Genomic DNA, 27695 nt, shown 5'->3' on the forward strand with positions numbered 1-27695 from the left:
AACCGATTTTCTTTGCCAGGGAATCTAGACAGAAGTAAAAAGCAAAGCGATCAGACAAACAGTCACAACTTCTGCACCCGCCTTTCCCAGAATTTGAAGCGTAAGGCAAAGACGACTGTCCCCTGGGCAGGCCGTCTCCCCGAGCGGCAGAAAGGCGCCCCGTAACTCTTCACCGAGCCCTTGATCACCAAGCGTGCCGATCGCCACGCTCTAAACCGGCTTCTGGCGCGTGTACCGCGCCATCTCCCAGCTTACGGGGTCGCCCACTCCGAAGCGTGGCGGGCGCCGTGCCACCCACGCCCGTCCCTCACGGCGCAGCCCCCCACAGCAGCGGCACGGGCTCAGCTTTGAGTGGAAATGACCCCCTCCACGGAGGTCCCCTGCCCCTCCGTGTGAAGCAGGGGGGGATGCAAGACCGGCGGGAAACCCACGGGGCAGGCCGAGACTCCAGGCGGCCGCGACGGCGGGGCGGGCTCCCCTCAGGCAGGGGAGGCAGCGGGGCTTGAGGCGCGGCCCGCCATGGCGGCGGCGCTGAAGCCCGGCCCGGCCCGGCCTCGCCCCCGGGAGGGCGGGAAGAACTTTCCCCGTCGCGGAAGGAGCCCCCGAACCCCGATCCTCCTCCCTCTCCCCCCGGTGAGGCGCGGCGGGGCCAGCCGAGGTGAGAACCCCAAGGTGCAGCCAGGGCCGGCCCCGGCGGGCACCGCTCCCGCCCACAGCCCGGCCCGGCCCGTCTCCGCCGACCCGCCGCCTCAGAGGGGCGGTGCGGCGGGGAGCCGGGGCGGGGCGGTGCGTAGCGAGGGTTCTTTTATGCGGCGGGAAGCCGGCGGCTCTCGGAGCTGCGGGTGGCTGCAGCGACAGAGAGGAGCGATCCGGGGCGGGGGGGCGAGGCGAAGGAGAGGAGCCGCCGCCGAGGAGGAGGAAGGAGAAGGAGAAGAAGGGGAGCGGCGGCCGGGGCGCTGCTGTTGTTCCGCACCTGCCGCCGGGCGGGACACGTGGCGCCGCTGAGCCCCGTTCCTCGCCCCCCAGCCGCCTGACCCGCACGCAGTCGCCCCGGCACCATGGGCAGAGGGGTGAGCGGCGGGGACGCGGGCGGGTTGAGCGGGGCGGAGCGCGTGGCCGGGGCGTGGGCGTGCGGCCGGGAGTGGGAAATTCAAGGAGCCGGGCGGTTGACCGGTCACCCCCTTTTCCCTTCAGGGCTGAGGGCGGGCGGGGCTCCGCTTTGTCTGGGGAGGCCACGTCGTGTGTGAGGGCCGGTAACGGCCGTTAGAGGGCGGTGCCGGTGCCGCCTGCCACCCCCCCACCCCCCCACCCCGTACCGAACAACGTGCCTCCCGCCGCCGGTAGAGGAAGTAACGGGAGCGGGAATGGGGGGGGACGGGACTCCGGCGGCCTCTCCCCGCCGGCCCGGCCGCAGACATGGCCGCGGAGGGGGCCCTGTTGCCGGTGGAGGCTGGGCAGGGAAGGGGGGGGGGGGGGGGAACCAAACCCCGCCGCCTTCTTCTTAACGTCGTGTGTGTGTCTGTGTCGTGTGTCCCCCCCCCCCCCCCCGAAAAAGGGCCTCCCGCCCGCGGGGCCCGCAGCCCCCGGGGCTGGTGTTATCTGATGCCCTTTTGGAGCTGAGCTGCGGAGCGTGGCTGCTCCCCTTGTCTCGTAAGAGTACTTTAGACTTCTCGAGACACGAGGGCCGGGGGGGGGGAAGGGGAGTTGTGAGGATTATTAGGGTTTATTAGGGCTAATTTGCCTATTGGCAGCGGTGAGGGCGTGCTGGGAGATGGTGGCAGGAGGGAGGCGATGGCCCCTGACTTTGTCGTGATTATCCTGTTAATTGGGGTGATAAAAGCCTCACGGAAGGCCGTGCAGCGGTTTCTGCCCTGTACCGGCGTTGTTTCCACCTTGTAACCCACAAGGAGGAGAAGCCCTTAATTCAGACCGTATCTTTTGACTAAGGAAAAGTGGATGTGAAGCTCCACGCTCGAAAACAGGCGTGAAGACTTTTTGAAGTGGGATGTTGTGATCAAACACCCGTGTGCGGAGCAGAAACACCTCTTGGGTCGCTCTGTTTTTATTTTATGTTGAAAAAGTAAAGACTAGTTGCTGGGTTTTATTGTTTGGATGTTTGTTTTTTTCCCTTCAAATACTTCCCTGTGTAGCTTGTATAGTTGGATGTGGGTAGACTTTTACTTACTTTTGTTTTAGACTTGCTCCTGGAAAATTCCCAAATCTCTCCGCTGCTCGAGGAGAGGGTAACCACGCAGGGCCGTGAGATGCTGAGGTGGTGGCGTGTCCCTGCCTACAGGTGTTCTGCGCTTCCCAAGCGCTGTTCAAACATGGACTTGACTTTGCGTTGTCCTCATCGCTGCGGTACAATGGTGGCAATGTTGACATAGCCGTGTGAATAGTAGGGGAGCTGCAAGAACATGGCTGAATGGACAGTTACTTGGAAATGGGGGTTGAGGAGTGTGTGGGGTGGGTTTTCAGGATTTGGGGGGGGTGGTTTTTTTCCTCAGTGAAGTCCTTTTGATGCTTGGCAGCCCAGCGTGATGTATTTCAGTTTGGTGGGCAACAGGCAGCGTGCACACTAAGAGGTCACCTAAGAGATAAAACATTGAGAGGGGTTTTGGTGTTGCTGCAGTCCTCTGGATGCTTTAAATCGTCAAAGAAGCCTTAGGCTTGTGTGTGTACGTATGACTGTAGTGCAAAAGGCTTCAGGGGCTTAGGCTGCCTTGGCTGGACTAATAGGAGGCACAAATGCTTTCTAATATAGAAGGCTGTTAGCTGTCTTGCTTCCATTTCAAATTTCGTAGGTTGCATGGATAATAGAGCAATTGGCCTGAAGCTGAAGCGCCGACACAAGGGATAATCCAGCAGTGTATGGCTGCCTTAGGCTTTCTGGTAGTAAGTCACAAGACTTGTTCATTTAGTGTTGAGAATGCATGTGGGTAGTTGGGGACCAGAAAAATGAGGATGTGAGAGAGCAAGGTTGTGAAAAAGGCACTGTGTGGATGGAACGCTGAACAGCATGTGCCTGCCCCAAGTTGGGGTGCCCGAAAAGGAAACCTCTTTCCCATGGGAGCATGCGATGGAAGAGAAAGTAAGAGCGTTAAGTGTGAGAGAACAAGTTCCTTGTCTTTGTGGCTGTGAGGAGAAGCCGAGCGGAGTGTCTGTTTTACTTTAAATGGTAACGGGACGAGGGGAGGGCCGTGAGCTGCAGGGGAATGTTGTTCAGCCCAAAAAGCAGATTATCCAAGGGGGTGTGCGTAGTGGAGGAAGGCAGACGGGATTTCATTTCTGTTCAGAGGTGCCTGGAAACTGTCTGCGGACAGCAGCGTGTTTCGCTGTGTCTCCCTCGCTCTGTCTCCCTCGCCGCATAGGCACAGCACACGATCATTAGTGTGTGCTGTGAGTTGCTTCTGGAGGTCAGTGCTAATGCCTGAACCCCAGTTAAGGGGTTTTTTTCCTGTCAGAAACTAGGAAGGCTTACTGCATAATGCACCAACTGAGGAAAAATTACGCAAATTAAAGCGATCCTTATCTGGTGCGATTAAGAAATCTTAATATATTACTCTGCCCCTCCCCCATCTTTTTCATTCCTGCTTTTTATTACAATGGCTAGAGGATACTCCTTTTGCCAGAGAAAACCCTGGGTCCAGTCAAGGCATGTTTTTGCGACAGCAGTGTAACAGGATGAAGGGTCTCTGGCAAGTGGTCTGTACCTGCGGCTTGCAATCCCACAACGCAGTGGGATCCTGACCTGCTGAAAACTGCAGAAGGTCATGCTTCACACAGGCCTTTTCAAGGGGTAGGTCAAGTCACCAGCTCCTCTGGGGGAGAACTGTGTCCAGTCTACTGATCTTCATGTGTTTGACTGCTAGAGATGTCTGGATTGGTGGTAGAGATGCGCTAACATTCCAGGCAAAGAAGTGTGGGAGATGACAGTCTGTAGTTGGCACAGCGCCGAAAAACCAGGAGGGGCTGCTCAGCTGTGCAGCAGTGGCATTTGGAAGGCCAGCTCTGCATTTGGGTCTTCAAGCAGCTCCACGAGAAGTGGAGATGTTTGTGCTAATATCCAGAGAAGTCTTAAGGTGTGTGGGTGGTCCTGTTTTTACCCTGATGATGAAAACCCTTGCAAGGTTTAGATTCCTCGTTGTGGCAGGAGAGCTTGTCCTTCCGTAATTTGGGAAGCAGCAGTCTGCTCACAATGAGCAATTAATAGCTGTTGAGTAAAAACTGCTTTGTACTGTCCTAGATGCTGAGAGTCTGTTCAATTGATGCGGTTGGTTAGACTCGTGGTTAAAGATAGGAGATTGAACACAGCTCTTCGGAGGGAGTAAGAAGGATCCAGAGAAGGCATTCACATCCCTTGGTAAGATTACATAGGGTCATGGAGTGGTGTTTCCAGTCCAATAGGCATAGTCCGTATCATGACTCATCTGGTTAATATATTTACTGGAGACTGTCTCATGAGGCAGCAGGACAGTAACTTTTCTGTTTTCTCTACACAGTTGATTATAATGACATAAGTACTAGAACAGACCAGGCCTCCAGAGACTGTGTAATTTATTTTGGCTGTTGCTTGACATTTCTTGTTGGATTAGGTGATGTTAGAATAGGGTACTTCTGAGTTTGTCTGCTGATTTGCACCCCTCCCGTTTCCTGGTCAATCATGGCTTGTGTTGAGAACATCAGCCATGAATGGCTCAATTAGTCCAGAGCGGAAAAGCATAAGCTGTATCTGAAAGACAACAGGATTTTCTGGGGGCTGTATAAAACTTCTTATACTGGTGTGTACAAATGTTGTGCTTAAGCCAATGGAAAAAAAAATCTTGCATGGAAAAAAAAAAAGCTGTGTTGGTTTTTTTCTGTGGCAGTTTTGATGAGTCAGAGTTCCTAGGCTAAGTCAAGTAACAGGGGTGACATTTCTGATGAGACAGACCTTCCTTTGTGTTCAGGCCATGTGATTAATTCTCCGTAAGATGTGAATCTGGAGTACTGTAGGCTGCCTTCTCCTCGTATGGCAGGAAAAGGAGGGGAGAGCTGGGAAATCCTACAGCGCTGAGGGGTGGGATGAACCCCTTGTCCCTGGCAGCCCAGCCAGCACAAGTCTTTCTTGAACAGATCGGGTTCATCTTGCCAAAAGAGAGACAATGGCCCTGAAGGCACAGAACAGGGGCAGGACTTTGACTCCGGTCTGTGTCAAGCTTAGATTTGAATGATGGAGTGGGAAGTTCAGACTCTGCATGAAATGATCCTATAGTAAGAGCTGAAACTGATTCTACTGACTTACCTTTTCTGTAAGGGTGGGATGTGGTACTAAAGTAACAGAAGGGAAGGTATTGTGCTTTCTTTTTATTTATTTTTTTTTTTTAACTGTGTAACTCTGAGCTCCTCGGTAAGATGGACTTCATTAAGACCCAAATACTTGGGTGCTTAAAGAAAGGAGTAACTATCCGCTTTTTGTCCTGACTGCAGCTGATCGCTGGGGTTTTCGTTCAGGTTTTTTTTAAGCAAATGATGCTTGAACAAGGGCGGTGAGCCTTTTCCGTGTTTGCCCACTTGTAGGTTGTCTCTGCGGCTGAAAGGGCTAAACACTCCTACGTTCCTGTGCTCTTCACCACCGCTGCCCCCGACAAGCTGAGTAACTGTACTTCTCACAGAAGTTTCAAAGTACCAGGAGGTTTTTAGATCACCTGCAAGAGCTTGCCAACCTTTTCTGGGGGGAAGGGGTGAAGCTGAAGGTGAGGGACTGCTAGTCAAGGCACCAGCTCCTTCACCTTCATTAGAAATCACATCTTGTCTCCAAGCAGTAATCAAGAAGCATGTGTTTTGTGCAGGAGTGTGTTTGGACTTGTCTGCTAGAGCTCTAGCAGAAATCAAAGTTGTTTCCTTTGGAGACTTAAGAAGAGAGATGCTTCATGGTGACTTTTTGTGAATTGCCCTATGGCAAATTCTTGTGATGCTGGAATGCGAGGACCGTGATAGTTTAAGTTCTGTGGCTTTTGCTTTTTTTTTTAAGAATTGAAATGGGAATTTAGGTGCAGGGAAGAGAATGTTAGGAATGCTGACAGTCTGTAGTTCTGTGTCCTTTTCCTAGACGAGAGGAGGCAAACAGCTCGCCTCTGTTGCACTTACTGAAAACTGTTTCCATTGCACAGCTCTAGCTGCATGCAAGGATATGGGGGATGCAAAGCCTGCCTTTACTGAACAGGGCAAGAGAGGGCTTCTGTGCATGTGAAATGTATGACCACGGCTGCAGTGGTGTGCACAGAGCTTTCTTGGAACAATAAAAATCCTTGTCTAGATGGGTTCTTTTAGAAAAGTCATTACTTTTTTCCTTTTTTGTGTGTGTAGTTTCACTTTTGGTTTTGTTTTCTACTTCTCTTGGAGTAAATAATAAAAATTTCCTGTGCTTGCCGCTCAACAGGACTGTTCTTGGATCCTAACAATAGTTTCTGTGTCCAGATCGCTCTCTGGAATCCAGTTTGTGATTTGAGGTGCTCATGCAAAGATCAAGCAAGGCGATGCCTTTGAAACCTTTTCTTAATCTTGTTAACGGTTTGACTCTGGTGCCACTAACTGCTGTTTCATCTCAAAACACTTCTCGGGGATCTTATTGGGTGAAAACCTCATCGCATAAAACTTGGCAGGGATGTAATAGGACCCATGCAGAAGGGAAGGGAGGAAAAAGCTGCTGTTGGAGGCTTGTAAGAGTCAGGAAATGTATGGAGTACTTAATGAAGGAACTGCACTGCGAGGCTGTACTGGTACCTGGTTTTGGTATCGCACAGGGTGTCTAAACTTCTTGCGGTTCAGGATTATTTCTGCCTGTAACTCTTATGTACTTTTTTTTTTTGTCTTTTAAGTGATGTTTATATGTGCTACATCATGACTTGTTTGTCTGTAGATGCTTGTTTACCCCATCGTGACAAGACCTAAATCTCTGCATGATTTCATGTAGAATTAACCATAATGACAGTGAATGAAAATCCATCTGAATAAAGAGGCTTTAAGCGAATCATCTGCTCTGTGAAGTGTAAGCAGGACTGAGCACAGATTGAATCTGCGAAAGTGTCCTGCTGCTTTGTATACCATTCTTGCTGGTCCAACTGCCATAAATTGAAAGCAGATTTCTGTTGCGTAACCAGCCAGCTAGAGTGCCAAACTGAGAATGAAAGTGTTGGAATTTACCCCCAGATTCGACCAGTCAGAGATACCACCTCTTATTTACCTTCAGTTGATAGGCTGCTCCTTGCCAGAGGATGTGGAAGACTGAAAGGGGGGAGGAGAAGTTAATGCCTTGAAGGGAACATACGTATGCACTCAGGAATTGGTTTCTTCTGCTCTTCATCACTGTTTCAGCTTGAGCTGGGGCTCGCACATCAAGACTGAGTAGCATGTAGCTTGCTTTCCTCCTAGCTAGACTTGCACAATATCTGGCTGTGATCTGTGTATTGGGGATGCTGTTGAGCACACTTGTCTGCTCACTAGCTCTTTTCTTGTTCGTTTGTTTACTGAAGTGGCATAACTTTAATAAACCGTAATCATTTTGTCTGCATGGCAGTCTCCTGTGCATAGTTCATGTCTACTACTGTAGAAGTTGACTGTAAGGTGTTTCTAACAGTACTGTGTCTTTGCTTGCAGGCTGGAAGAGACAAGTATGAGCCCACTGCTACATCAGAGCATGGCGCAAAGAAGAAAAAGGGGAAGAAGGAGAGGGACATGGATGAGCTTAAAAAGGAAGTCACAATGGTAAGAGTGTAGGGCACAGAAAGAGGAGCTTTAAGAACGTTTACTACCCCCAAAGCCCTGTGCCTTGTGTGACTAAGAGAAAAGAGCTGGTGTGTTGACAGCATGGTGTGACTGAAGGCATTGATCTCCCTTCTTGTCCCCTCTGTCTCCAAGCCAGACATGCTGCAAGTGTTTCAGCACCAAGATGACCACGCAGTAGGCCCCGAAAACATCACTTCTCAAAAGGCACTTGACACAGAACCCAAGTCTCTGCTTGCCTGCATTACCCATAGCACAGTGTAGCTGTATTTCCTCACCCGGGCAAGCGCTGTCTGGATAGCAGCATTGCAGGCTTTATTGTCCTGTCATATGAGTGAGACTGCTGTTTTCATTCCAGCTGAGGAGTTGAGTCTGTGTAGCTCCATTTACTGCTGGCCTCTGCTCAGACTGACCTCAGTATTATTCCTTGTAATCATGTTTGAGTCTGTGGGAAGTGTCTCCCCTCCCCATCTGTGAATGTTGGATGGTGCTATACATCTGTCTATGAGCATCATCCGGCTTAGAGCTGCTCTCCTTGAAGGTGATGCAGGTTTTATTTCTGTGCTGTGGATTTGAGTCTGGGCTTTCACATTTTTGTCCCCTCTGTTAGGGAGAGGGGATGCTAAAGCTTGCTTTAAGATGAAATTTTGTGTTCAGTAGTGATGCTAACTGAAAGCATCTGCTCCCTCCAGTACAACCTTTTAAGTGAGGCACTGCTCTGCACCAATAGGATCCAATTGAAAAATAGCCTGGCTGCAAAAAGGAGCCTCTTTGGGGGAAGAAACACTGCTTAAGCTGGCAGCATTACTTAAAAATGTGTGAAATTATAGGGTTAATCTTCTTCTGTACATTCCTACCTTCCTTCCTAACTCTTTTCCTTTCCCCTCCTCACCCCCCCCCCCCCCCCCCAAAAAAAAAAAACCAACCAACCAACCACCCCACTGAGGCTTCACAGAATCTGGGGGCATAAAGACTGCACTGAGATACAGTCAGAGTTTGTTTAAAAAGCTGTTATGTCATATCCAAATAGACACAATGCTGAAGATGAGGCTGCTTTGAGTTGTGGAATGAGATTGAGATTTTCTTCACAGAGAAGGTGAGCTAGAGGCTTGCTATCTCACCAAACTGTTACAGATAGGAAACCTGGGGTGGGGGGTGGACTTGCTGAGCTTTTGCTGATCTCTTTCCTCCCCAACCATTTCTCGTCTTTCAGGATGACCACAAGCTGAGCCTTGATGAACTTCATCGTAAATATGGGACAGACTTGAGTCGGGTAGGTAGACTTTGTTTTCCCTCTTTCCTTGCCCTGATCTGAAAAGGATCAGTCTTGGCTCAGAGCACTTCACAAAGGGAGATCCGGGTGGTCTGGGTTTTTTTGTTGGTTTTTTTCTTTTTTTCCTCTCTTGTTTAATCTCCCCTCCTCCAGTTAAGTTTCCCAGACTTTGGGAGAACTGTCAAGCTCACAAATACTTCTCGTCGTCCTCCCACTGCACAGCCTGGCTGCAATACTTTAGTGACTTTGTTTCTAACAAAGTCACTGTTATCTGCCTCTGACTTGTTCCAAGGTCAAGTTGATTCTTGGATTTATTTTTTTTTCCCAAGGAGCTTGTAATAAAGGCAAATGTTTGTTATATTGCAGATGTAGTCTAGTGAGCTAGCACGTGCCCAGAGATTTAATGATGGCTAGTAGCAGTTAAAATTTTACCCTTTTATAGTAAGAAGTGTGCAAATGTCCTAGCTAACATCAAAGTCCAGTGCAGAAGCACTGCAGCAGTTTTGCACCTTTGCTCTTGTTTGTTTTGCTTGATGTGTTTTTTGCATGATTGCATATAGCAACAAGTCTGCTTTTACTCTATAACAGCACAGAGACTTGCATATTTCTGTGAGAGAACTTGGCTTCTGAAAGCTGAACTTCCTGGAAGGCCAATCCAAAGTGTCATCATCTTTATGGCCCCCAGCTTTCACTAGTTCTATAATTTGATAGGATGGATTGCACTGGGCTGTTCCTCAGAGCTCAAAGTCTGCTGCTGGAGCCTTCTTGTCCTGCCCCTCTTCAGTGTTTGTAGGCCCATGGCCTGCAGGCTCCTCAAGGAGCATCCAACACCCCATAGCTCCTCTTTTGGCATTCAGCTTTCACATCCTGCACTTGTGTTGCAGAGCCCTGGCAGCTGTGGAGATCTCATTACCTGTTAGCATCTCCTTGTTGCTGTGGTAGAACATGAACAATTTCAGGGCTACCTTCCCCAGTCAGTCTTGCCACAATGCTTATAAAAGGAACCTCTCTTCTAGGGTTTGACTTCTGCACGTGCGGCTGAGATTTTGGCTCGCGATGGCCCAAATTCCCTCACACCCCCACCCACCACTCCTGAATGGGTAAAGTTCTGTCGGCAGCTCTTTGGAGGATTCTCGCTCCTGTTGTGGATTGGTGCTATTCTATGTTTTCTGGCTTACGGCATACAAAGTGTGATGGAGGAGGAACCCAACAACGATAATGTAAGTAAAAATGTCTGGTTTACTTCAAAGGCAGGTTGAGCAGCCTGTTTGGCTCAAAGCAGATTAACTTCCTCTAAGCATTCAGTCCAGAAGCTTTTCCCATAAGCATGGGAAATTCAGTGTGTGAGCTTAACATGTCTTGGAGTGCTTCCACATAATGAAATGAACAGCTGACTTCCTTCGTGTTGTGTTAGCAACACTAGCTTGCGGACGGCCTTTGTGTACAAAATGTACAGAGACTGCAAGTACCTCCATGCTTTGTAATGGGGCACTTAAATACCAAGCAATTTATCTGGACAAACTGGAAGCCTCTCAGGCAGACTGTCCTCTGACTCACTTTCTCTGCTCCTTGTAGCTGTATCTGGGTGTTGTGTTGGCAGCTGTGGTTATCATAACTGGCTGTTTCTCTTATTACCAAGAAGCAAAAAGTTCCAAGATCATGGAGTCCTTCAAGAACATGGTGCCTCAGGTATGGAATACCTCATTTCCTTGAGATCTGCCAAGCTGTAGCTTGCTTGGGGTTATTAACTGTTTTAAACATCGACTTCAATTGCAAAAGGCCTGGCTGTTAGTGTGGGTTACTAGCTCTTAATTTCGAGGGGTCTATGAGACTCCTTCCTCTATATACTCCAAGTAACTATGCTAATAGGCCAGGGCCAGTTCCTGGCACCCTGTGAGTTCCACCAGCTTATTAACATTCAGAGGACACTTTCTCGATAGCCTGGGGAGTTCAGTAACTGGTGTGATAAGTATTAAAACTCAGATTCCTTCATGGATAGTCTGTATCGTACCTAACTATCTTACTGTTACCTTGGCAACAAGGAACTTTAATACCAAGAAAACAAAAATAGCTGTTTTTCTAAAATAACATACATATTGGAGATAAATATCTTAGTACAAATAGAAACCTCATAGAATCATAGCACAATTATTTTAAGGCACTCAGATCTTTTGAGCCCCTTAAGAGCTGCTTTTGACATAGTTTGTTTCTTTACTGTCTTTCAGCAAGCTCTTGTAGTCAGGAATGGTGAGAAGATCAGCATAAATGCTGAAGGTGTTGTAGTTGGAGATCTAGTGGAGGTGAAAGGAGGCGACAGAATTCCAGCCGACCTTCGGATCATATCTGCACATGGTTGCAAGGTACAGCAGTGACACGCTGTTTGAAAACTTTATTATGAAGGATGATGAATTAGTCTGGTTTCGAAGAATGTCTTCTATGCTGTGAATGGGTGGTGGAGTGGAAGAGAAGGGCGGGGGGAGAGCCTAGTGTTTTATCCGCTTTCATTGCGGAAGGCATCTGCCTGCTTGCGTATGACAAAGTAATGTCTTCCATGTAGGTGGATAACTCCTCACTTACTGGTGAATCGGAGCCTCAGACGAGGTCTCCAGACTTCTCCAATGAGAACCCGCTGGAGACCAGGAACATTGCTTTCTTTTCCACCAACTGTGTGGAAGGTATGTGACTCTCCCCTATAAAGTATTGACAATGCTAGTGATTGAACTGCATAGGTAAACAATGCAAATGCTGTGTGAGTTCAGTGTGTTAGTTGGTAGCCTACTCCTACCATGCAAGAGCAGGCTGGAGGTTCCCAGTAAAGGCTTTGCCCATTCCAACTGCAATACCATACAATGGGCAAAGAAGGCTCCACAGCGCTACTGTTTTTTCTTTGTAGCTGCTCCTAGAGGGGTGGTATGTCTTAAAGCATGACTGCCTTATTACAGCAGCGCTAAAGTGCAGATAACGTAATGTGAATGCAAATGGTTAGGCAGAGCTATAAGAAATACTCCAGCTGCTGCAGAAAGCAGGAGCTTCACACATCTCTGGCAGAACTTCCTGTTGCAGCGGTATGGTGGTAGGTACTCTGTGCTGAAGCCCAGAGCATCTTTTCCACACCCGCAGGGTGTCAAGGTGTGACTGTTCAGTGATGGTGTAGAATTCTGCCTGACTCCTATTGTGTCCTCTCCAGACAGATTCTTACCAGCAGACTGTCCCCTGTTCTTTCCCACCCCCCAAAAAAACCCAACCCAGCAAAACTGAAGGATATTCTTGATCTTTCTCAAGAGCCTCAGGGAAAGAAAATGAGCCCTTACAGAAGGGAAGAGAATGCTGTCTACTTCTTGAAGATGGCTTCCTCTCATTCCCTGCAATTGGCACTTGATTCCCTGGGATAGAAGGCAGAGGGCATACAGCTTGACCAGTCACGTGAGAATCCTGTGCAGCACTTATCTCCATTTATTTCTCACGCTGCTAGAGTGAAAAAGGCTGCAGTGGGAGACTTTGGCCATTGGAATGCCTACCTGCATTATTTTGGGCAAAGCTCGCTAAACTCTAGGACAGGCTGAACAAACTGAGTTTAGTGTGTTTTGGGAAGGGTTTTTGTTTTCTAAAACCTGTCTCTCTTCTAGGCACTGCCCGTGGCATTGTCATTAGCACTGGGGATCGCACTGTGATGGGCCGTATCGCCAGTCTGGCTTCTGGACTGGAAGGTGGGAAAACTCCAATTGCCATGGAGATCGAGCACTTTATCCACCTCATCACTGGAGTGGCTGTGTTCCTGGGTGTCTCCTTCTTCATCCTGTCACTCATCCTTGAGTACACATGGCTGGAGGCTGTAATCTTCCTCATCGGGATCATTGTTGCCAACGTCCCTGAGGGGCTGCTTGCAACTGTCACGGTGAGTGAAGCTGGTAAAAAAGATTGAATGAGTTACGTATATGGTTCTTAAGGAAGCGGAGTGCTTCATGATCAGTGCGCTTTCACAGGGGTAAACACTAAAGTAATGGAAGGAGCTCTGTGGTGTGTGTGTAGGGCTAGGCTTTATAAATTTGGTGTATTCAGACTAGTTGCCTGTATCAGTGTCAAGTTCTGCAGCTGTTTTTCTAATGAAGATGAGTCCCTAAGCTAGACCTGCACAGAGGCTTGGCATCATAGAACTAAAGTGAGCAAGACTAGGAGTTCTGGACTTGTCTTGCCTTTTTCTGTGGCAAGAAGAGGCCTTCCTGTTACAACTGTTCGGGGCCTCTATACTCACAGGCACACCAGCCCCTCCAACCCTGAAGGGCTGGCAGAGCATCCAGCAAGCTTCACTCTAGTCCCAGCTTTTGATCTGGGACCTGGCAGAGGTTCTTGTAAGTTTGGTTTCCTGAAGAGCTGGTGGGAGTATCTAGGTGTGCTCGGCTGTGTAGAGGGTGGTGGTGGACAGGGCTAGAGGCTTCCATACAGCCTTAGGAAGCAGAGCAGCAGCTGAGCTGGGGAGTGAACAGTTGGGAGCTGGAAGCAGGTTAAGAGCCTCTGGCAAGAAAGGGTAGCTGGGGCTGCTCACTTCCTACACCAGTAGGTTGCAGCCCTATCACCAGAGCTATTTTGGGCCTTCTCGTATGTGACCTGCCTTCACGTATTTTGAGAGTTCTTATGATTAGGGAACTGCAACTTTAACTAAAATGTTAGTCTGGGGCATGTTATTTCCTTCCTAATGCACTGAGAAGCTGGGGACTGAAGCCTTGTGAGTCCTTTTCTGGAGGTTTTGTGATGAGGAAAATGTGTCATTTAAACCTAGCAGCTGGGCCTAAATGTTGCTATTTATTTTACGTTGGCAGGGTGGGCATGGAGTTAGGGAATTGCTGCAGGGCACATAAGCTGGTCGTCATTCCATGCCCACAGTGAGTTGGGTAGCAGTGTATTAGTGCCAAGCACATCTAACCTGTTGTCTTCTTCCTTGTCTCCAGGTATGTCTGACACTAACAGCCAAGCGTATGGCTCGTAAGAACTGCTTGGTGAAGAACCTGGAAGCTGTGGAAACCCTGGGCTCCACATCCACTATCTGCTCTGACAAAACAGGCACTCTGACACAGAATCGCATGACGGTTGCACACATGTGGTTTGACAATCAGATTCATGAGGCTGATACTACCGAGAACCAGAGTGGTAAGACCATCTCTGCACTTGAGGCATTTCATTAAAAAATGGCTTTTTCTGGGGCTTCTTGTACACTTGTACTTCTAAGAACCCATCTTTCTAGCTCTCCAGTCCAAGTGAAGTTCATAGTGCAAGGACTTCTAACATATGATCTACAATGAGCCTTAAAAGACTTGCAGTAACACATAAAAAGCTTTGCACTGTACCACAGTTTTGTTTAATCAGACTCCATATAGGCTGCTTTTGCTCAGAATTACTCCATTGGAATTTGAGCCTCTTGAATGTTCAGCCCCTTATGTTTGTCCTGTATGTAGAAATATTTGCTGTTCTGTACTTCAAAGTACCTGATTATTTTTGCCGAAGTGTATCTGATTAAATTGCCCCATCTTAAGTCTGCTGAAAGTGTGGGAAGCAGAGGTGTTGACTCTGATAATAAATTGGGTCTAATAAACTGGACATAGATGGAAATTTCCCATGTTGAACTAGATGGCTGCCCTCGAACAGGGGTTTTCCCAGAACATCCTCGTTGTGTTTGCAGAGCGGTAGCAATGAATGAAGTGACTGTAAGACTTCAGCAGGAAGTTTCTTCTAGACACTGATAAGAATCTGAAATCTCAGTGTGCTGTGCAATTGAGGAGGTACTTATCTCTCCAGAACTGTTTAGTACAACCAAATTCAGGAGTTTCCTAGCTGTCATCTACCTTGTGAAATGTTGTGCTTGCAACACATTATTAGCATAAACTTTTTCCAGTGGTGGTGCTGCACCCTGCCCCCAACCACTCCAAAACATTGTGCTTGCCTGAACCACTTCAAGAACAGTAAAGCAGTTTTTTTTGTCTTTAACACTAGTGCAAAGTAACAAGCTATAAATAAAGTGGAAGCACTCAGTTTTGGCCTGGCAACGGTTGGCTTGGCTGCAATAGAAATAAACCTAGAAGACTTCACTTCATGGAAAGTACACTAGCTTATCAGTTAACTGTCTGTTCAGTTCATCTCCCTTGGAGCCAACTTAAGAGCCAGCATGGGAGAAGCAGTATCTTTATTTAAGCATTGTTCCTTTGGGAGCTATTTCATCCAGTTCCTGGGTGATAGATAAAGTGAGAAAACCTGGAGGTGGAACCCAGCATCCCTGACTCAAGCCTCTCTGAAAGATTGTTATCTGTCCAGAATTCCTTGGCTCTGTCAGCATGGCCTCTGCTGCTGCTGGATGCAGCCATTACTGGAATCTTGAAAGCAGAGGTGTTCTCTTGCACTGTTGGTATTTCACCCTCTGGTCTTAAAATAATCAGCTACTCCTCAAGTACCTGGGAAGGGAGGAGGATTGAAAGAGATGTAGTGTGCCAACAGGCTCTGTTTCCTGTTTCTAAGGTAAAGGTTTCTTGCTCTTAAGCCTGTGGGATTTTGGGCTTATTGACATTCTTCCTTGGCTTTCAGGTGCTTCCTTTGACAAGAGCTCAGCTACTTGGAGTGCATTGTCCAGAGTTGCAGGTCTCTGCAACCGTGCTGTGTTTCAGGCCAACCAGGAAAATGTACCAATTCTTAAGGTGAGTTCCTAAAAGAAACGTTTGTCCTGTTCCCCACCACCATGTTCCCATAGTGGTAGTGAGACTACATCCTGTGGGTCACAGGAACCTGCAAAGTAGAGGTATCTGCCATTCCTAATCTTTTCTGCAGTCTGGCACTCTTGTAGGAGATGTGCTGTGGGCAGAGGAGATGAGACTGGGAAGACATTTCCCACAGCAGACTCCCTGCCATCCACTAGCATCTACAGTCTGTTTGGGAGGTCAGACAATTCAGACAGGGCTAGGAAAGACCAGAAAGCTTTCCTAGGCATTTCCCAATGTCTGGCTGTTCCAAGAATCGCTATCTCTGGCATTTGTACACTTAAAAGCTACAAACACATGGTTCTGGGAGCTGGGAGAAGTAGACACCAGAGCTGGGGGAGCAGCAGTCGTGGGAGACTGTTTGTCTTTAGCCAGTCTGTTCTCACTGGCAAGTCTTGACTTTTTAAGCTTTTGCTGGTTCAGCGCTGGTGCAAATGATAGCATAACATCAATTCAGATTCCTGCTTCTGAACTGTGACCCAGCAAGGGCTGAAATTAACTGTAAAGTGCTTATAACCTGTCAAACATCAGTCATGTTGCTTAGTAAACTTCCCAAGGGTGTTCTGATGCTGTGGTAACAGAAGTGATGGAAAAACTATTTTTCCCTAGCACTTCTCTGACTATAACTTCATGTCATGTTTTTTAGACCTAAGATAAAGAGCTGGAGTTCTTTCCATCCAAGGAAGACTTGGGAGGGGGGAGTCTTGAAAGTCTTTAGATACCAAAAAGCAGTATAAAAACGAGAAAAAAAAAAAAAAAAAAATTTCTCATGGACAAAGAGACCAGAAGGGCAAGAAATATTTGGTTTAAATTGCAGCAAAGGAAACTCAAGCAGGACATTGAGAACACACAGATGTCCAGGGCTGAGAACCCCCATCTACAATCTCTACCAGTGCTAACTTTATGGGGCAGGAGGCATGGACAGATTAAATCTTACCTGCCAGAGGCTTGATAAGCTGATCTTATATTGGGGTGGGAGAGCCCATACAAGTCTTTCTGTGTGCATGTCATCAGTCTTCATCTCACATTTGCTATTCTTCATGGGAAGCAACTTACAGCAGTTCTTAAAGTTTACCCTTCAGCCTCTCTTTCTCTGACTGCACCTGCCTACCTGACTTTCTTTAGCCCCCTTTAAAAGGGCTTCTTGACTTTTGCACCAGAAGACTGCTGCTCTCTCAGGCTGGGAGGCCTGGCATTCTGAAATGCAGTATTTGTCAGTACTGGATAATAGAATTATTTATTCTTTGCTCTCGTATCATGTTATGTAGAAGCTGGGACTGGGCAGAGATGAATACACTTTTTTTTTTTTGAAATATCAGATCTTCTGTGGTGAGTCTGCTGGGATGTACGCTTTGATAGTTGTTTCTTTCCTCAGAGAGCAGTGGCAGGAGACGCCTCTGAGTCTGCACTTCTGAAATGCATTGAATTGTGCTGTGGTTCTGTCAAGGAGATGAGAGAAAGGTATCCCAAAGTGGTGGAAATACCATTTAACTCTACCAACAAGTACCAGGTAAGCATGTGTCCTCTTGAGCGAGAGCTGCTATGTGAAGCACTTAACATAAATTTGCACGCAGTGTGCCTCAAAACTTGTTTTGGTGCCAAAATCTTGTCTAGCCATTGCTTGCTTGTAGACTGCTCAAGACTATAAATTTAAGTTAACGGACCATATTTAGTTACACTGTGTAAGAGCTTCTGGAGCTGCCTTGACACTAAGGTGTCAGCTGCTGAGCAAAGACCAGACATGCTTCCTACCTGTGCAGCCATAGTGCATGGAGAATGGAAGAACTCAAATCTGGGAATAGGAATGAATTGCTGGGAAATTACCTTAACAGGTGGAACTTGGATATAAAAAAGGCCATTGCAACATCTGTGGTTATATGTTAATGTTAAAAAAAAATGTAGTAATTCCTTAGTTTGTGAACCTCTTTAAAGTTGTGGGTAAATGAAAACTAGAGCAGAATATCAAACTGTCCTGAGCTAGTCACAAAACACTGATCGATGGTGATTACTTGTGACCTTTGTGGTACACGTCAATAAAACAGTTTTATTTCTTCCACCCTAGCTGTCTATCCACAAAAATGCAAATCCATCAGAATCCCGTTACTTGCTGGTGATGAAGGGAGCTCCAGAGAGGATCTTGGATCGCTGCAGCACCATTCTTATTCATGGCAAAGAGCAATCACTAGATGAGGAAATGAAAGATGCTTTTCAGAATGCCTACCTTGAGTTGGGAGGCCTTGGGGAGAGAGTGTTAGGTAAGGAAAAGCAGCCTTAATAAATGGGGAAAGATTTGTCCCTCATGCTCCTGTGCGGAGTCCCCACAGATTAAGTGGAGGGTTGTACTCTGTTCCTGCAGTGTAACCATAGTGTTGAGTCAAGGTCACTTCAGCAATTCACATAGGAACAGTCCTGTCTTTAGCCTTTAATCTAAAAGGCAGCCTGCAGGGTCTTGTCTTGCCCAGCAGCTGGGTCGCCTAGATCAAAATGAAGCAAAGCATTTGGTACCTTCAGTCTCCACGGGGCCACATGGTATTAGATTTGCTCCACTGCATGTGAACCAAGCTGTGTCTGGGCACCTAGCAACAGCTATTAGTTATCAGAATATGAGTGTGACTCCTGCCTCAATAGCCCTGGCTAAACCTCTGATGCTGCCCTGTTATTCTTGCGTAGCTGTTTGCAGAAGCAATAAGCGTTTGCTCTCTCTGCGTCCTGATACGTAGGAACAGAGTAAACATGGGTTTGATGTGTTACAGGATTCTGTCACTTGGCTCTGCCTGATGACCAGTTCCCTGAAGGCTTCCAGTTTGATACAGACGACGTGAACTTTCCTGTAGACAAACTCTGCTTTGTAGGACTGATGTCTATGATTGACCCTCCTCGTGCTGCTGTGCCAGATGCTGTTGGCAAATGCAGAAGCGCTGGGATCAAGGTAGTTTATTTCAGGGTTGAAAATCACCTTGCTCTATACCTGTAGATACAAAGGGCTTCTGTTACTCTCTGTGTTGCTGTAATGTGAATGAAGAGACGTATTGATCAGGTTTTAACTAGTACTACTTCAGGCTTCATTTGAGTTACAAATGATTGTATGTTAATGGACTGAAAAATGAGTTAGACTCCAGACTGCTAGGGCACTGGCAGGTGCTGATGGCATGGTGTCCCCAAGCATGTGATTTGGCTCAGGTGTGTTCTGCATGTCCCACAGTACTGACTGAGACGAGGGAGCAAAGCACAGGCTGGAAACGGAACTAGATCTATTGACTCAGTATTAACAATTTTCTTTGTCTTCTATCCACCTCAATCCCTTGCATACTGGTAACAGGTTACTGCCTGTACCTCAGGCATGCTCTGTGCCAGGGCTTGCTAGTAGAACAAAAGCCACGTGGCCTTTTCAGTCTCAAGGGAACCTGCCTTTTGGGCAGTGTTGCTCTGCAGTACCGGCAAGGCTTTCACGGCGGTCTGTTTGCATTTCAGGTTATCATGGTTACTGGAGACCATCCGATCACAGCCAAAGCCATTGCCAAGGGTGTCGGCATCATCTCCGAGGGCAATGAAACAGTAGAAGATATTGCTGCTCGACTCAACATTCCTGTCAGCCAGGTCAACCCTAGGTACTGACTGGTGGGGAAGGCCAGAGCTGTTCAAAGAATTAAGCATTTGCCTCTCTCCTTGCCTTGGATAATCCCTCAGCATCTCTCCCTAGATATGAAAAGCTTGGCATCTGCTTAGCTCAGCATGTTGTGGCTCCTCAGAGTGTATCATGAGTTATGTGAAGAATGCAAAAGGCTGTCTTGAATGTGCATGTCTCTTGTGCACAGGAATTAGTTAGGAGCAAGCTCGATACAGGAAACTCGGGCAGTTTCTTCTGTCCTTTCTCTGCCCTGCCTGTCCTGATGGTCTGTCCCCATGCTGGGGGAAAGAAACAGCTGGCTGGGTGGAGTCTTTCGGGGGGCTGAATTTTTCCCCTTGAGCTAAGCATTTGCCCTGCCTGGTTCATGTCGCTGCACAAGCACCATGTACTGGCCCAACGTAGCAGGCAGGAAAAAGTATCTAAAACGGCATGGGGGAGGGAGGTGGCTGTTTGGGGACTGTTTTGAGCAATGCTGCTGCAGAGCCTGAAACCACATGCTCCTGTGATTCCAGATCTTTAAACAGAGGCTAGGTCTAGTTTTGCCCCCAAACATATACTTAATCAAGCGTATTTAGTAAGATAACTTACAGATTCATGGGAAAACTCTGGTAAAAAGAAAATGCCTAGTTTGTTAGTCACAATCCAGACTGAATGTGCTACCGAAAGTAAACTCTCTTTAACTGGTTTATGCTGTTTAGAGAGAAGAACTGAAATGCCACTTCTAAACTTGATCATTCAAAGCCCAGTTCTGTCCCTCCTGCTCTCAGACTCTTTTCTGGGTCTGATTGTAGGTGGGCAAAGGGAGCAGGATTTGGACTGGGTAGAGGAATTGGCACTAGTCAGTAGCTACAAGCAGAATAAATGTGACAATGGAATTCTTTCCTCTTAGGGGTTAATGTTTGCCTTCATAGCCTAGTGCAGAACTGAGGCATCCTCAGAAAATGTGCTTTGGCATAAGCGGGCTGTTTGCAGAATGGCTGGGCTGTCTGCATTGCTTAGCTTGACCCAGCCTGTGTTTGGGCTGGAGGGTAGCCATGTAGCTTATGAACTGTGAATAGAGACACCCTGTGGAATGAAATTGCTTGGGGAAGACAAGTATTGTGACTGAATTCTTTTTTTTTTTTTTTTTTTTTTGAGGGTAACTTCACAACCTAGCAATGCAGGCTGGGGATCACTGGGCTGTGTGACTGAGCAGGTCAGCAGCTGGCTGTAAGGGTGGGGAAGGAATTTCCCTGTCTAAACTGGGTGATAGCACGAGCTGTGTGGATAGTCTTCTAGACCTATAAGGGATGGTATGCTGGGTTAGAGAGGTGGTAGTTTGCTGTAGCATGCAGGGTACCAAACCAGTCTAAATATAACGTTGCATGCTTTTGTTGCTGAAGAGTGTAAAATAGTCTGAGCTGGCATTGCGTGAGCTCTCTCTGTGAAGAGCCACATGTAGATCATCAGTCTATTGCAAAAAGGATTGCCTGCAGAAGCCCACAGCATCTCTTGTGATGTTGGAAGCTAACTGCCTGAGCCAGGGGTTCCTTTCTTGCAGAGAGGCCAGGAGCTGTGGAAATAACTAGTCTTTGCCTTGATGCATTTTAAAAAGCCATAGAAAGAATTAGTCTGCTCATGGGGTTTTTTGCTGTTGCTTGGCACTGTCTTGTTGTCTGTGTTCCCCATCTACCTTTTAAACTTGGAGCATCAAACTTTTGTGCAGAGGCTGCCTGGGTTAGTATTCAGTCACAGCAGGCGTTGGTCTTTCCCTAGAGCACTGAAGAGCCATAGTTTTAAGGGGCAAATACAACTAAGGAGAAACTTAGTTTAACTTGTGAAGTAAAACATTATATTGTTTCTTGATTGCAGGGATGCCAAAGCTTGTGTTGTTCATGGCTCAGATTTGAAGGACATGACTAGTGAGCAACTGGATGACATCCTGATTCATCATACAGAAATTGTCTTTGCCAGAACATCTCCTCAGCAGAAGCTTATAATTGTGGAAGGCTGTCAGCGACAGGTAAAGAGAGGGAGTCCAAGGATTTCATATCGGAGAAATCCCCAGACATGTAGATATATAAACTACTAACCAGTGCTGCCTTCTGAAGTGGCAGGGCTTATTCTTCTCAGTGCCTTCAGGTAAAGGGCCAGACTAGATCTCAATCTGTCAGCAGCCTTCAGCTGCTGATGGCTGGCTGCTGTACAATACATAAATAAAAGGGTCTTGCAGGAAAACACCTTCGGTTTGTACTGAGGCTTTCTTCTGATCCTAGGATGTTTAACACACTTAATTCCTAAATGCTCTGGAGATGCTTGGCAGAGGATTCAACAAGTTTAGATATTCTCCAACATCTCCTTTGGAGAGAGCAGTATGGTTCTCTGATAAGCCTGATCAGAATGGGGAAAGGGGTGAGGGGAGGGCAAGGAGAAACTGAGGTCTCTTTACAGCAAAGTGAAATAGGGATTTTTATGCTTCATCTCCTGAAAGACAGAAGAAAGCTTTTTCTGCCCAAAACATCTTACATGATGATTTCAGTCTTTATATCCCTCTCTTTGACTAGGGTGCCATTGTAGCAGTCACAGGTGATGGTGTGAATGATTCCCCAGCCCTGAAAAAGGCTGACATTGGTGTTGCTATGGGTATTGCTGGCTCAGACGTCTCCAAGCAGGCAGCTGACATGATTCTGCTGGATGACAACTTTGCTTCCATTGTCACTGGGGTTGAAGAAGGTGAGTTTATCACTTGTGTGCAGTGGTGGCGAAGTGACGTGCTTTGGCAATGTTACTTACTCATTCCCTCTGAAATAAAGGTGTCTGGAGGGCCCTCCTTTATTTGAGCTTGTCTCCATGACAAGTGTTTTCAAGGAGGACAGCACTTCCCTCCTCCATTCAAAGTCTTCTCCCTTTCCATGGGACCAGCATGACCCTTTGGGATGGGTAACAGTAGAAAGCAGCTGAGTAACAAAAGCTACTTTGTCCTTTTGCCTAACACTGACCCTACAGTCATCTTTGCCAGCTGAGTCTGACACATTTTCCTCCCTGATGGAGCAGTAGCTCTCAAAGGAGCAGAACAGAGGATACCTCCAGGGGCTCTTGATGATCTTCAGAAACCAGGGCTTAGTATCTTACTGCTGTATGCAGTGAAGCCTGATTGCTGTGACCAGAAATGTTACTCTGTATAGGTGATGCTGTGGTGGAGCACACAGTCTCACCCTTACATGCAAGAGACCTCTTCGGTTTGCTGCACTAGCATTTTGCCTTTCAGTGTTACCACTGAAGCTGCCTATGAGCTACTTGGCTGCCTTCTGCTGATAAGTGAGAGTTATGTTCTCTCTTCCTTGCCCCAGGGCGTCTGATCTTTGATAACCTGAAGAAGTCTATTGCTTACACCTTGACCAGTAACATTCCTGAAATCACGCCGTTCCTGATCTTCATCATTGCGAACATACCCCTTCCACTGGGAACAGTCACCATCCTCTGCATTGACTTGGGCACTGACATGGTGAATGTCTTTTTTTTGTCTCAAGAAGAAATGTGGGTGTTCTTAGGTATCCTAAAGAAAGGACAGGTAGAAGGAAAATGCTTAAATACGGTTTTCTCTAGTGTTCTGATTTAAAACAAGCGACCATTTGATATTCCCTTAATCCACACTCCCTGTCTCATGGCTCTGAGTCTGAGGATCCTTCAGTTCCATGTAAGGACAAACTGGGGATGGGGAAGGTGGTAAGGTCCTTCCTTGAACACTACAGCTAGGGCTTTCAGGCAGTGCTGTTTCTCAGGCTGAAAACATGGGGCAGGGAAGGCTATACACAGTGGAAAATTGAAACAGTTCTAACAGCAGTTCTACCACTTGCGAAGGTCCCTGCTATCTCCCTGGCATATGAGCAAGCAGAGAGTGACATCATGAAGAGGCAGCCCAGAAATCCCAAAACAGACAAGCTGGTGAATGAACGGCTGATCAGCATGGCCTATGGGCAGATTGGTAAGCTGGTCTGTTTTCTCTGGCACTGATTTGAACTTGGTGGTAGCGGGGGTTATACACCATCCTGAGTCAGTGACTTTTCTGCTTATTTTGGTAGGGTTGAGGTTTGGGATGTGTAAACCAGAACCTCAGGCTGTTAAGAACTTGCCGTGATTCTGCCCCCATGGCACATAGCGGTGGCTTGTGCAGCTTGATCCATTGAATCGCTTTCACAGTAATTTTGTTTAATTGCATAGCGCTGTAAAGGAACTGGCTGACAACCAGCTCTCCTCTGGTTCAGACTTGTTCAGCAAGAACATAGATCCCATTGTTAGTTTAATTAGAAGTAAAGGATTCTCTCCAGCGTATCCCTAAACACACAGTATTAGGAGCCTTGATTAAAGGCAGCTACAGAGATGTGCCCAGTTCACAGGACGGGAGCTCATGCTTAATTGCAGCAGACCTTGGGAACCTTCTTGACTGTATTTTGCAAGGGTTGGGGGTGGGCAAGGCTTAATGAGAATACAAAGGGAGTTTTATCTTGTGTCCTTGAGTACCATGCCATCACAGCACAGGGCAGAACAGAAGTAACTCTGTACAAAGTTGGGAGCAGAAGCCGCTCAGCAAAAGGGTTGCAGCTGAATTTGATGTTAGTGTGAACTATTTCTATAGCTGCTGTTTGGCAGACTGAGCCCCACAAGGAGTAATTTTTTAGGTGGTTGGGGTCTCCTGCAAACTGCTTTCTGTTACAATTGCACCACACAGTAGCTTCATCAGTTTTATCATCCTTTCTTGTCTGTTTAGGTATGATCCAGGCCCTTGGAGGTTTCTTTACCTATTTTGTAATCATGGCAGAGAATGGTTTCTGGCCTTCTGGCTTGCTAGGGATCAGAGTTCAGTGGGATGACCGATGGATTAACGATGTGGAAGACAGCTATGGGCAGCAATGGGTAAGTTTTGAGGCACAGCTTAGAGGCTGCCAGCCAGAATACTAATGCCTGCTGAACTTGGTGTGAGCACCAGAGAGCAAAGGCAGCATGTCTGAACGAGTGCTCTCTGCTTTGTCTGCTTCCTAGACCTACGAACAGAGGAAAATAGTGGAGTTCACTTGCCATACAGCCTTCTTTGTCAGCATTGTGGTTGTGCAGTGGGCGGACTTGATCATTTGTAAGACCCGAAGAAACTCTGTCTTCCAGCAGGGGATGAAGTAAGTGAGGCTGCCCATGGAGGATTTAGAATGGGACTCTGCGTATTCTCCAGCACACGGCATTCTAGTTCTTCGTCCCAGCAGCGTCTGGGCATCTTGGCATAAGTCTTGAACAGTCTGGTGCCTTGGCAGTGAATAAGAGGGACTGGGTGCTCTCTTGTAGTACCTGCTACAGTTGTCAGGCTGAGACAGTGAAACGCTGACTTCTGCTGGCATTATCTGTGGGAGGTAGCCCACCTCAGAGGCTAGTGACGTACTCCAGCACACAGCCTTGTGCGGCAGCAGAGCAGCTGGTGTATCAAGAGACCTGGTGGCGTGAACCCCAGCCACCTGAATTTGTGATGAAAGCAATTGCTGGTTGACTTAGTTGTGAACTGGAATATCTCTGTCTAGAGACATAAAAGACCCTTGTGACAACCGTGCCATCAGCTTGGATGGCCTGATAGTCCCCACCTGATGGACTTCTGGTCTAGCCCAGAATGTCTGTTTCCATTCACTACCATGTGGCCACTAGGTGTTTTTTTAGGATTTCATCTGTGAAAGTCCCTGACTGCTTTCCTGTTTCTACTAGGAACAAGATCTTAATATTTGGTCTCTTTGAGGAGACTGCTCTGGCTGCCTTCCTCTCCTACTGCCCTGGGATGGATGTTGCTCTAAGGATGTACCCTCTCAAGTAAGTTGCGTCATGCTTTTTGTGCAGCAGGCTGTGTACCACAGAACAATAGTGCTTGGGTGGTGAGATGGATAAAAAGTAGTTGTGAGCTTGTGGGTCATGAAACCTAGTCTTAACCCAGAAGAGCTCAGCCTAGAGGGTGTGAGTGATCCTTTGCTGTAATGTGGCACGCCAGGGGTTTGCTTTTCTTTACTGCTTATGGAAAGTTTGTGGGGAGCCTGCAGTTTGCCCCACTAAAAACTAGCAACACAACTTGTACCAGTGCGCTGTAGTGCAGCTGCTCTTGTACTTACTTGCATGGGGTATTTTTATGGGTAGGGGACTGTACCTCCAAAGAAAGCCAGAAAGCCTCCATAGGCCAAGGGACTGTTCTTTACTAAAGAACTGGTGATGACATCTTGTGCATTTTTCTACCTTCCACAGAAATAGCACAAGTAGTAAAGTCTTTTGAAAGATGCTACATAGCTGCAGATGACCAGTTGGCGCACAGTAACTTTCCTAACAGTTGGGAGGGTGCCAACATCTTAAGCATTATTGCTCAACAGCATGCAACATTTCATGGCAGGGTTTAGTCTCAAACTTCAAACAGTCCTCTGGCTTAAGTGCCATGAAATTCTCATGGCAAAAAAAATCCTGGTACATCTTGCGTTCCCTTCAGAAGTGTTGTCTGGAGTTTGATGCTGAAGTGTGAGCATTTCCTGACAAGAAAGCTGGCCTCTGCCCAGTGCCTGCAGCAGCTAGATGTTAGCATGTGTAAATTGTAAGGGAAACCAATACGGTTTAAGCGAGCAAGGCTGTGGGCACAAAGGTTATGTGTACTTAGAGGAAATATTCCTAGATTAATAGGTGGGGAGGTGCTGGTACAGAGATGAACAAAGGTGCTGTGACGCACCTCGTGTTGGAATTAATATCCCAAAAGCGGATTAACCTATTGCAGCAGAAAACTTGGTGGTAATTCTTGGCTTGGAGGATTCTCGGCTGAACCACAGCCTTGTGGGAGCTGGTACGCTGGCAAGCTGGGACGTGCCAGCCTTCCTCCACTCTTCTGTGCCATCAAGTCAGAGCTCTGCTAGGCAAAGAGCATCTCCACTGCCTGCGTTCTCACTGTCTCCTCTCCCAAACAGGCCAACCTGGTGGTTCTGCGCTTTCCCATACTCCCTCCTCATATTCCTGTATGATGAAGTCAGAAAGCTCATTATCAGACGCAACCCTGGTGGTAAGAATATGCTGCTAATCTGTGTGTTTCCTTCCCCACCTCTTCATGCTGCCAAGTTCTGTAGAAGCTCTGATAATGCTCAGGGACCCCCAGTGCTGAGCCCTATGCAGGGGTGTATTTTGCTGTGTTTTCCCTTCCTCAGCATTAAATAGTGCAGTTAGTTCAAATTAAGGACTTTCTCTGTCCCTCTCCCTGCATTATCCTGCAGTATATGAAAGTAGCAATGCACTGAAGTAGATGGAAAAGACTGATTAAAGCTCGGGTAGTTCTAGAAAGCTGGAATAGGGCCTGAAAGCTGCAGCACATCAACAGTTTGGCAAGACGTTTCCATCGTGGCAGGTCACTTACTAGCTCAGGTGCTACAGTGCAAGTTTCCAGAGCTTATAAAAGGAGCTCTTGTGAACCTCATAACCTGGTCTGCCTTAAGACTAACTCTGCTTTCTCCCTCCTTTTCCTTTAGGTTGGGTGGAAAAAGAGACCTACTACTAAAAAGCACCTGTAAAACATTCCACGCACAGCCCATGCCACCTCTCCACCATCTCCCCTGTGTGTGTACTTCATCTTTGCAAGTGCAGAACTTCCTGGACAGGAGCGAGCTGAAACGAAAGGAAACATGAAGAAACATGGACTGGAGGAGAAAGCAAGGGGGAGGTTGGGGTGGGGGGAGTGTCCGACCATCAGTCCATGGGGATGAGAGTTTGAGTAGTTTTATGTGCCTTTTTGTTTTTGTAAAAGGAAACTGAAGATTTTATATGTGGATTTTTACAAATAAAGATGGATTATAAGAGGATGCCCCCACATGGTCTTAGGTGGATGTTTTTCTCAAGGCAAAATGGTTCAGAGCAGCCTCCCCTCCCTGCTTAGGGTGTGGTGGTGACAGCATGGGTTAGCTCTTGGCTTCCCATTTTTGCAGCAGGGAAGCAGAGCTGCTTGACCCGGAGGCAACAGCATATGCAGTTTTTAAAAGCCGTGATGTATCCCACTCTGTAGTTCAGTGCCTAATGTGACAAACTGCTTGCAAACACTTGCATTTCAAAGCCTAAAGCTCAGGAGGCTTGCTGGCATCTAACTATGCATCGTGGTTACTTTCTGCAAACGTAGCATTGAGTGGAGAGAAGAGCTGGTGGCTGGATGTCTGCTCTGGCCTGCTTTGAGAGGCTGTGACTTGCTTGCCGGGTTCAGAATGAGAACAGGCTTCCACTGAATGGCACTTGGATCCAAGCAGCCTTGTTCTCAAAATTCTGACTGATT

The 27695-nt window shown here is 47.4% G+C and overlaps 1 protein-coding gene across 1 annotated transcript; it reads left to right on the top strand.

Annotated features, from left to right (window-relative positions):
* The first annotated feature begins 855 nt into the window (after positions 1-855).
* Positions 856-27242, top strand: ATP1A1 (ATPase Na+/K+ transporting subunit alpha 1). Its single transcript, XM_052794267.1, has 23 exons — positions 856-1070; positions 7639-7746; positions 8978-9037; positions 10054-10257; positions 10613-10726; positions 11263-11397; positions 11595-11712; positions 12664-12932; positions 13984-14182; positions 15608-15717; positions 17153-17287; positions 17840-18032; positions 18531-18706; positions 19249-19385; positions 21257-21407; positions 21949-22117; positions 22735-22889; positions 23246-23369; positions 24153-24298; positions 24425-24555; positions 25127-25228; positions 26353-26444; positions 26905-27242. The coding sequence occupies exons 1-23, from the start codon at positions 1059-1061 to the stop codon at positions 26931-26933; spliced, it is 3069 nt and encodes a 1022-aa protein (XP_052650227.1). The 5' UTR covers positions 856-1058; the 3' UTR covers positions 26934-27242.
* The last annotated feature ends 453 nt before the right edge of the window (positions 27243-27695 follow it).

This window comes from Harpia harpyja, chromosome 8 (assembly GCF_026419915.1).
Source record: "Harpia harpyja isolate bHarHar1 chromosome 8, bHarHar1 primary haplotype, whole genome shotgun sequence".
NCBI classification, from domain to species: Eukaryota; Metazoa; Chordata; class Aves; order Accipitriformes; family Accipitridae; genus Harpia; species Harpia harpyja.

Excerpts from the sequence above, each read along its gene's own strand:
- ATP1A1 (XM_052794267.1), top strand. Across the intron at positions 21,408-21,948 it reads TGGAAGGCTGTCAGCGACAG|GGTGCCATTGTAGCAGTCAC; the intron begins GTAAAGAGAGGG and ends CTCTTTGACTAG. Across the intron at positions 22,118-22,734 it reads TGTCACTGGGGTTGAAGAAG|GGCGTCTGATCTTTGATAAC; the intron begins GTGAGTTTATCA and ends TCCTTGCCCCAG.